The following is a 10,350-nucleotide window of genomic DNA, read 5'->3' on the forward strand; positions in this document are numbered from 1 at the left end:
CAAGTATGAGGGGTATTTGGAGGTAAAGGGGCAGTGGGGAGAGTCAGCTCTGGCATCCAGAGGACAGTGATGGCTGTGATTGTTGAAGGGAATCTGTCAGCTTTCCCCAGAAGAGCTATTCTCATCTCGCTGAATGAAAACCCAGATTAATTCTGCAGCTTTACAGCTCCCCGGAGCCTAGAGAAAAAAAGCATTTGGCACCAGATACAGACTTTGTTCTGCTATTATGTTTTTCAGTGTGAGGTAATTTTGCAAACTCTAGATACTGAACTACACATACTTCACTGGAATTTTAACATACCACATGCATAGAAGGAAGGGAAACACCATTGTGGCCAGTTTCTCATGCTGCCACCTGGCCTGAGTGATTGCAGGGGCTCTCGTGGCCCTCTCAGCCCTCTCATTCCAGGTGCCAAGGTGATGTGAGCAGGTGTGTGTATGTGTGTCCAGAATTCCTTCTTCCTCTGAGGAACCTCTTCTGTCCTGTTCAATGCAGTTTGGGTTTTCAATCACCATAGTTAAACCTACTTACACTTGGAGGGATGTGATCTAGGCCTACCCAGTTATAATAGCACAATTCTTGGCAGCAGTGACTACTTCAAGAGGTAGGGATGGAGTTTGAAAAGGCCCCACCAGTAATTTTTTTAGAAGATTAATTTGTGGAGAGTGGTAGTTTTGACCTTCAGTCCTGTGGAGTTCTTAGGTCTAAGGTCTTTGGAGTTTGATCAAGGTCTCTTGCAACAGATATATTTTGACTGACACAGGCTCCTTGTGACCCTCACAAGAGGTGGGCTCTATGGGGTATACACTGGAGAGTCAGGCAGGCATGGTCAAAGAGTTTGTGAGGCAGCTCTCCCTGGGATGTCCAGGTGTCCGTCTCAGGGTCATAACAGTCAAAGGAGGCTGAGTCCTCAATGTTGCAGTCTGTGGTCAGCCGCCGTCCACCTGTCACATACAGCTTGTTTCCCATCACTGCAGCCCCGTGGTGCATCCTCCGGTCTTTCATGTCTGCACATTTAACAAATTTGTTGGACTGAGGATCATAAGCAAGAATCCTCCTTGTGTAACCTGAAAAATCAAATGACATATGGGCAAGTGCAAGGCCACTCATGTGGAACTTAAGGTCAGCAGTCAGCAGTTGAGGGATGCATCTCTGCCCTCGCCAAGCTGGGACTCTGAACTAAAGCATGGATGTTCGGTACCTTACCAGGGGCTGGTGCCTAGATCTGTTTGGCTGTGGCCCAAATGAGTGAGATAAGCCTTTGTAGAGTGGGAGCAGTTTCTCACTTCTAGTAGTTCCCTCAGCCTTGGGGAACTTCTCTCCCACTCTTAGCAAAGAACCGTAGTAATCTAAGGAAGGAGCCTTTCTTGGGGAACTTAGAAATGAGTTCCCACAGCAGGCTATTTGGCTTCTATTTTGAGGGTATCTATTTTACTGATGGACAAACCAAGGCATAGAAATATGGTTTGAAGAAAGCACTAACCAGTTTGTGGTAGAATCAGGTCTCTTTGACCCCCTAAACCTCTTAACTATGATACGTTAAGTATTCACAGAGAAATGATGCCGGTGTTATCATTAGTAGCAGTATTTTGAGACAGGGTCTTACCCTGTAGCCTAGTCTGGCCCGGAACTCACTGTATAGCCCAGCCTGATCTCAAATTCATGGCAATCCTACTGCATCAGCCTCCCAAGTCCTCAGATTACATGTGTAAACCACCACCCCTAGCTAGTATTAACAACAGCAAGCATCTCTACTTCACTGTGGGTCTGGGACAGTGCTGAAAGCTTTAGACATACTAGTACATTTTATCATGGCAATGACTTTGCAAAATAGGCATCATATGTCCCTTGTTCATAGACAAAGGCAAAGAGAAATTTCTGCGTGTGCAGCTCTGTTTAGCTTTCCACACTCCCCCAGGTGGATAGATGTGCTTTAAAGAAGACCAGCTTGTGAAACATCTATCAGTAACCATTTTCCCCTAGGAGGTGCCAAGTTTGTGTCTGACCCAGCAATGCCTTGTTCACTCACCTCCCACAATGACAATCCGTTCCCCTAGCACCACCGCAGGGGCACACACATTCTTGATCATCCTTGTCTCCATTTTGAACCATGTGTTTCTGGAAATGTGATAAACCTTAGGGGAAAGAGAATCACACCATATTTTAAAATTAACTTTTTTTTTTAAAGAGGTAGTCATTTATTGCATTTTTTTATTGTGTGTGTGTGTGTGTGTGTGTGCGTGTGTGTGTGTGTTCACGCATGTGTGTGTACACAAATGCCACAGTCAAGTGTGGAGGTCAGAGAAAAACTTGTGGGATCGATTCTCTCCTTCCACCAGGTGGATCCCTGGGATCGAACTCAGATTGTGAACCTTGGCTGAAAATGCTTTACCTGCTGAGCCATGCCATGTCATTGACCCAAGAAGTTGTTTAGAGGGTGGACCAGGAGTGAGTTTTAACAATTTCTATTGATTTTCAGTTTTTTAAAACATTTATTATTTTAAGAATTTTATATGTATGAGTGTATTGCCTGCATGTGTATAAGTGCACCAGTGTTGTGCAGTGCCTGAGGACATCAGAAGAGAGTATTGGATCCCCTGGAACTGGAACTACAGATGGTTATTAACTGCCATGTGGGTGCTGGGAATTGAACCTGAGTCCTCTGCAAGAGCAAGAGCAGCCAGTGTTCTTAACCACCTAGTCATCTCTCCAGCCCCTACTTCTGTTTTTTTGTTTGTTTGGGGGACAGGGTCTCGCTGTAGCTCTGATGGCCTGGAACTTGTTGCTGTGTAGACCAGGCTGGCCTCAATTTCATAGAGATCCTCCTGAGTGCTGGGATTAAAGGTGTGCGCCACTATGCCTGGCTCCTTTTCAGTTTTTAAAGTATAGGTATTACTATCGATAAGCAAAATATTATTGACAGAAAGAAGAATTTACTGGAAGTTAGTCTTGAGGTGCCCTCATGAGACCAATGGCTTTGTGTCTATTGAATGGACCAAGCATTCTGCATTGGGTAGACATTTCACTACCTTGCTTGGAATGTTTTTTGTCTTTTGTTTTTGCTTGGAATATTTTATTCTTTTGATGAGAACTTGGATATTTAGGAAACCAATTATTTTTCTGATAATTTTTATTTCTAGCTTGTGTTTATATTTCTAAATGTTCCCATGCAATGAAGAGGGTCATAGAACCAAGAGTAAGTTTGAGGCCAAGAACAGAAGACTTTGGAACAGTTTATGCCTAAGAGGAACTAGAGTTTTAGGGAAAGAATAGAAACACAAGGAAAGGAAGATGGATCAAAGAGGAGTAGGCAGGCTCACTGGCCCTGCTCTGAAATGTGGATCAGATCAGGATTCTCTCTTCTGCTGAGTTCCTCAGTTTAAAGCTCAAATATCAAACATAGGTTAGTTAGTAATAGGTACAATTTAACTCCAGAGATGTGGGATGATGCTATACAAGAAGAAACAAAACATCGATTTACACAGAAAAATGGCACAGCAATCTTTACTGAAAATTCGCTCCATATTAAGTGTAATTTCTAGCATTACCAAAGACCTTATTTTTATAGTTTGATAAAAACTGGGGGCCAAAGATGTAGCTCAGTTGGTAGAGTGCTTGTTTAGGATACATGAAGCCCCAGGTTGAACCCCAGCACTGCATAAACTGGAAGGTGGCATAACCTTGTAATCCCAGCAATCAAGAGGTGGAGACAGGAGGATCAGAAGTTTAAGGTCCTATTTGGCTACCTAAGGAGTTCAAGGTCAGCCTGGGCTACATGAGACCTTGTCTCAAAAACAAAAACAAACAAAAGCAAAAATTAAAATAAATAATCTAAAGAATCTGACCTTCAGAAGTAACTTATGAGGTAGGTATTATTCCTTCCTTCATTTTTCAGATTCCACTATTGAGGCTCAGAGAGGTTAAATGGCTTGCCCAAGGTTGCATAGTTAGAATGAGTGGGAAAGAGTCTCTGCTTCAGCTCAGAGGCCATGCTTTGGAACACCAATGTCGTGTGTGTGTGTGTGTGTGTAGGTCACAGGACAACTTTGTAGAGTCTGTTCTCCCCTTCCACTTTTATGTGGGTTCGAAGGATCAAACTCAGTTCACCAGGCTTGCACAGCAAACTCCTTTACCTGCTGAGCTGTGTCACCAGTCTCAGACGGAGGTTTCTGAGACCAAGCCTTTTGATATCTATGTCTTTGACCAGGGGAGGAAAAGATACTCTGTCATAGTGAAATATTTGTGTAATGCTATTCAAAAGCAGGGGCAGAACAAAGACCAGGCAGTGTGGCACCACAGACACCCACCTTGCATAGTGGCATCACCAAAAGATGGTGCTGGGAAGAATGCATGCATATAGACGAATTGATCTCTGCAGAAAATCCTGACTATCTGAAAATCCAATCAAGTGACTCCCAGAATCCATTCTAAGCTATAGCCAAGTAAGCAAGTTGCCGACTTCAAAGCTAGTGCTAGGCAGACACGAAAATCAGCCACATTAATACTTTTACCCATTTCTGGCTTCCTTCAGCTGCACCATAAGAGGCTCACTCATGGGTTTGTGTTTATTTGGCTTTGGGAGGCTCTTGTGTGACTGTACTATGTATTTCTTGGTATGGAGCTGAGAGCTTTTCTTGAGCTTTGCTTTTATTCTTGAGAAGTTGATGACAATTTTGCAGTGTGAAGTCCCCAGCATATTTGTTGATTCTATTTTGAAAAAACAGAGAAGCTGGAGCAGCTCTGGCTGTCCATGAAGTGCTCTGATGGCTCGGTTTTGTAGGTTGGAGCTGTGTTTCTCCCACCTCAAATCAACGAGTGGGTCTGGGAACAGTTTTTCTAGAAAGACTAATAATCTGCCTAGATGGTCAGGGGGAACATGGGTTGGAGAAAAAGGTAAGAAAATAACCTTCACTGGCACTGATAGACTCCAAGTCATCATCACTCCTTGCCTGGACTTCTGGAAGAATCTCTCAATTCTCCTCCCTTGATCTCTTCCCATCCCTTCTATATATAGCATCTAAAGGAACTACAAAAAACGCAAATTCGATGACTTCACCCACTATACTTTGTTGATGTCTCTGCCCCATTCTCTCAGATTACCATCCCAATTTCTTGACAAGACCTACAAAGCCTGACTGTACCAGCTTTGTTTCCACAAGCCCTTCTGGAACGTTCCAAAATTTTTATAGAAGGGGCTTGGAGGCAACATGTGGGTGGAGGAGGTTGCTGGGGTAGCGTGGGAAGGGGCTGGTGGAGTACGTGGGGCTGACATCTGTGGCTGTCTCCCAGCTCCCCTGTGGCACACAGCCCGCCTTTTCCTTGCTTTGCCTGGTGACTACACTGTCACACTTTCCATTTCTCAGGCGGTGGGCTGTGCCGCCTTGGATCTTCAGGGCCTTTTACAAAGGACCCTTACCCAGAAACACCACCTCTCAGCAGATAACTCTGACCTCTTCAGCTGGCAGAAACCCCTTCACCCCCTAATTGACCTCTCAGGCCCCTCAGGCGCCTCTTGTACATGTTTTTTCAGCATCTCAGCATCTACCTTGCCTTCTCCTTCCTCTTTCATTCCCTTTTCTCCTGTCTCCTCCTCTGCTTCTGTGCTCAAATCAGCTTAAGCCAAATTCGTAGAGGTCCCTTCAAAGTTCTGTGGACCCTAATGTTCTCTCTGATCTCCTCTGGTCCCATTTAGAGCCTCCTAAGCTCTCGGACTGGTCTCTTCAGCTTCCGAGTGCTAATTGTCTTGTAAACTCTCTGAAGGTTAAATAGAGTTTGCTGTTCCCTCCCAGGTCCCCAGAGCTTTGACAGTGGCTAGTGCTAAATATAAAGCTTATGGATGAGCAGAGACCCTGTCCAGGGGTCTTCTATATTGTTCACAAGAGAAGTCTGCCATTCATGCAGTGATTGCTAGAAACTTGTATGAAATTGGGTACCAGTATTCTGAAGTTGGCCTTTGTCAATCACACTTTCCAGAGAGCTTGTTAGTGAGATAAATTTCTCCTGTCATTCAAGGCAGGGTTCTCAGACCTAGCCATATTTTAGAACTTCCTGGAGACTTTTGTAAAGCACAAAATGCTGGGATCCCATGCAAGGAGATTTTGGTTCAGCAGATCCAAGGTTAGGTTCCAGGGGATTTGGTGGTAGAGGTGTGGACCAAGGCTTGGGAGTCTTCCTTTCAGAACTTACTGATGGGGTTTAGCAGTATAACTTATGTCCTGTAGGACTTGCTTATCTTTTAATATGTTCTAGCCTTGTCTATCTTGTATTTAATATGATGTTCTAGCCTGAATTTCTAATTTATTTTTTCCCAGGAGTGAAGATAAACTCTGTGTGGATAGGGATTATATTTGTCATAACTTTGTATTAATATTACATTAAAAAGAACTTAGAAGACAAAAAAGCCTTGGTGAAAATTTCTTCCTTCTCCCCTTCTTTTCCCACAAAAGACAAATGTGTGCATGGGTGTATGCATACACATATATGTATATATTTGTGTGTACACATGAATTATTACATGTTAGGCATATAAGTATGTGTATATGTCATTAAATATGGCATATACAGGTACACACAAATACATGTATGTATATATGCACACATGCATGTGCCATTATATATGGATGTATATATATGCACCATTATATATGTATACACATGAATATACATGCAAACCTGTGCATCTGTATGACATTTGCACATACATGTATGCACATGAATGTATAGTTGCACATGTGTATATGTATATTCCATATGCATACATGCATGTACAAATGAATGCATACATGCATGCACACTATGCACACATATATAACATTATATGTTCACATGCATATGTCAGCACATGCTGCAATTCACATGTACATGAACACATATGTATGTGTGCATATATGTGCATGTGAAGGCATGTACACATGACACATGTATTTGTGTGAATATGTGCCTTCACATGCACGTGCCATTATCTATGCAGGCACATGCATGTACACATGCATGTGTGCATGTGTGTGGATATAAATGTATGTTATTCCATATGTGAGTATGCTCATACATGTGAATGCACACAGGCATATGTATGCTTGCATATATGTTATTTATGTGCATGTATATGCATGCATGTGTGTGCATGTGTGTCTGTGCAAGCACACCTGAGCACTAACATGGTGGAAAGGGCCAGCCCTTTACCTGGATAAGACGCACAGGGTTCTGCATGATGTCCTCACCCCCGAAAAGATAGAGCCTTTGGTCCTTCACTGCGACAGCAGGGTGGAGCACGGCCACTGGCATGCTAGCTGTGCTCTCCCAGACATCACGGATGCTGTCATACCTCTCCATGGAGGCCAGGAACTCCTGTCTTTCTCCAGTGCCCCCAATGGAAAAGATGAAGTTCTTGTATGCAGTGCTTCTGTGGGAGTAGCGGGCTGCCAGCATGGGCTCCCCCAGCCTCCACTGGTTAAGTTTCAGGGAGAAGATATAGACATTATGACTGACAAGACTCTTCCCCTCACTAACTGCCATGCCTCCGAGCACATAGACACTGCGGTGCAAAGTGACAGCTGAGGCCTTATACAGCCTCTCAGGGAGTTTGGCCAGGCTCTGCCACTGGCCAGTCTGTGCGCTGTAAAGTAGGACGTCCCTGGTGGTCTGCTGGTTGTCCTTCCTCCCCCCAAGGAGGAGGAGGAAATCTTGATAGGAGTTCCTTGGGGGGACATGCCACAGGGGTTTGCAGTCCTGGGCACCGGGGCTGTACAAGGAGAACATCTCCTTCCTGGCCATCTCCAGGATGGCCTGGCATGCAGGAGAGGACTGGAGGAGGGCATCATTGGCGATGAAGTGGTGGAAGAAGGCTGGATGGATGTATTGCAGGCGGACTTGCTGCAGCAGTTCCTGCATGTACTGCCACCTGGCCTGGAGGTCATGCTTGACCCAAGACATGAGGGCCTCAAACACCTTCTCCTCCTCCCCACAGAGCCCATCATCTCCCAGGTAGTCTCTCAATTCCATGGCACAGAGTTCCTTGAGGTCAGCTGATACTGCTACCTCTGGGAAGTATGCCAAGGCCACCTCCCTGGCTTTCTTCTTAAGGCTCTCACAGCTTAAGATCTCTGCAAGTCTGACCAGGCCCAGGCAGTTGCTGGGGGCCAGCTGGCTCTGCAGGTATGAGGAGCAGGCCTCAAACAACCTAGGGTATTGCAGCATGGCAGCTGCTTCCATCAGTAGGAGGACGGTGGTGGCTGAGATGTGTACCTCTCCAGTGTACACATATGTGACAACCTGCTCCAGAGTTGGGGCGTCAATGCCTTTTAGGTGCACTCTGGCCTCTCTGCTCTCACGGAAGTGGCTGCAGAACATGGCCTTGAAGTAGGGGCTGCTGGAGGCCAGTACATTGCGATGGCAGGGGACTTCCCAGTTACCACAACAGATGCTCACGTCAGTCAGGATCCTGCTTTGTCTTAAGCTATTGAGTTGTCTCAACAAGTCAGAGGAGAAGTTGTGATCTTTGAAGAGAACCCCATCTGGTAACTCCTCATCCATCCTATAGAGAGGGAAGGAAGCCCTAAGTGGAGGCAAGGTCAAGGCTTTCCGGCAGCATATACTGGAGGGGTTAGCTGCAAGGCTCCAAGTGCCCTCATTCACCACTGTCTATTCACCAAGTTGTTTGTGGGATAGCAAAGAATAGGGCACAGTGAAAACCACAATGGGAGACCGCCCTCATCTCAGACCTCAAAGTGATCTAATTTTGGTTGTGATTATAATCAAAGGTAATGGACACATAGCATTGTCAGCTAATCTTAGGCAATCATAAATCATCCAGAGTTGTCAGAAGTTTCTCAATGACCAGGGACTCACATATTAATTAGTCTGAAGCAAGATAACAGTCCATGCATTTAACAAGAAATGTATATGCCTTTGTCCAGATTCTCAGCATATCTGTTAGTAAACTCATCTCAGAATTTTTTTTTTCTGTGTGTTAGTCATTCCCCCAAGGCTGACATTCTGGGGGTGTGGTCTTCTAGTAGCTAGACAGAAGCGACAGATGACGGTGCGTTGTTTCAAGATGTAGATAGTAGAAGATGGCATGGTCTTCGGGTTTTGTTTTAAAGATAGGATCAATAGGAACCAAACACCAAATAACTGACTGGTTTATTGGTGACATTGTCAGCCTGCCTGCTGAGGAATGAAGTGTTAGGGACACTTACCTTGTTTTAATGTAGTGACATCCACTGATGCTGGGTCTGTCTTGTTCCCCCAGAAAGTTTCCACCTCGAGCTCCGAGTGAAAACATAAACCCCAGGCCTTTTCCTTTAGTTGGCAAATGATTTGTCCTGGGAGATTTCTGGATTTGTTTATGCTGAAGGCACTTTCACAGTTTCTAGAGCTTTGTGCAAGGGCTGCTGGGCAGGCAGACAGTGTATACATTCCAAGGCTAAGAATAGATGAATATGTACTTTCCAATGTTATGACATGTGACTTTCCAGTTGCCTTTTGCAGCCACCCGAGGGCCTGCAGGGTTGCGCATGCCCACACAGTCTTGTTTCCTTGGTGGGTGTTTCCATCTGCAGAAATAGAAAGGGAGGAACGGCTTCTCTGAGCAAGGCTTTGCTGTCCATTTGGACCCATCCCGAGTCCCTTGTCCTAAGAGAGCCTGGAAACTCTAGATGTCTGTAAACAGGTTGCTAAGACCTGTGCAAAATCACTACAGACAGTTCTGGGCCTCATAGAGGTGACAGATGGTCATAGGGGAGGCTGAGATTGGATGGACCTCCTGGGTGCTGTTTGATGGCTGTCCATCCCCCACCATCTGTCTGGCAGAATTGCTGTGAGGGCTGTGGTTTCCCTTCCAGGCCACAAGGCAAAAGAATCCATAACAAAAGTTGTTTTATTTTTAATATTTGTCAAGCACCCTGGGGTTTCCAGACTTGTGATAGCACTGGCCCTAGCTGGGCGTCCTGTACCTGGGGGTTCTGATTTGTGATAATTGTGTTCTTGCCTGCCACCTGCCCCTTTCTGAACATCTGCTAACTTTTCTTCGACTGGGCTCTCTTAGACTTCGGGCTTCACTTCTTGTCCTCCCTTTCTGCTTCCTCTCACCAGGCAGAAGTGAATTAGATGCAGAAGGCAAGGCACATTGCTCCAGGGAAAAAGAGAGCAAGAGGAGGGGGAGAAATGGAAGGGGTGACGGAAAGAAGGAAAAAAAGGCAAAATGGAGGGAGGCGGGGGGCGAGGAAAGGGAGAAGAGGAGAAAAATGAAAACGGAGAAAGGAGGAAGAGAAAGCAAGATGGAGGGAAAGGGGATAGAAAGGTGAAGAAGAGGAGCAGAAGGGGGAGGGGGAAGGAGGAAGAGAAGGAAG

At 45.3% G+C, this 10,350-nt stretch overlaps 1 protein-coding gene across 1 annotated transcript; it reads right to left on the bottom strand.

The window, feature by feature from the left end:
• Positions 1-222: 222 nt before the first annotated feature.
• Positions 223-9,361, bottom strand: Klhl38 (kelch like family member 38). Its single transcript, XM_008838014.3, has 4 exons — positions 9,199-9,361; positions 7,184-8,534; positions 2,031-2,136; positions 223-1,068 (listed from the first exon to the last, which is right to left on the bottom strand). Exons 1-4 carry the CDS (start codon positions 9,282-9,284, stop codon positions 779-781), a joined length of 1,833 nt encoding a protein of 610 aa, XP_008836236.1. The 5' UTR covers positions 9,285-9,361; the 3' UTR covers positions 223-778.
• Between the last annotated feature and the right edge of the window lie 989 nt (positions 9,362-10,350).

This window comes from Nannospalax galili, unplaced genomic scaffold (genome assembly GCF_000622305.1).
Source record: "Nannospalax galili isolate Female #2095 unplaced genomic scaffold, S.galili_v1.0 scaffold17, whole genome shotgun sequence".
Lineage (NCBI taxonomy): Eukaryota > Metazoa > Chordata > Mammalia > Rodentia > Spalacidae > Nannospalax > Nannospalax galili.

Bases quoted from the DNA above. Each gene is read 5' to 3' on its own strand.
- Klhl38 (XM_008838014.3), bottom strand. From the start codon at position 9,284: ATGTTTTCACTCGGAGCTCGAGGTGGAAACTTTCTGGGGGAACAAGAC. The intron at 2,137-7,183 runs GTAAAGGGCTGG...CTTTCCCCTAAG, and splicing joins ACCCTGTGCGTCTTATCCAG to GTTTATCACATTTCCAGAAA. The intron at 1,069-2,030 runs GTGAGTGAACAA...TTGATTTTTCAG, and splicing joins ACGGATTGTCATTGTGGGAG to GTTACACAAGGAGGATTCTT.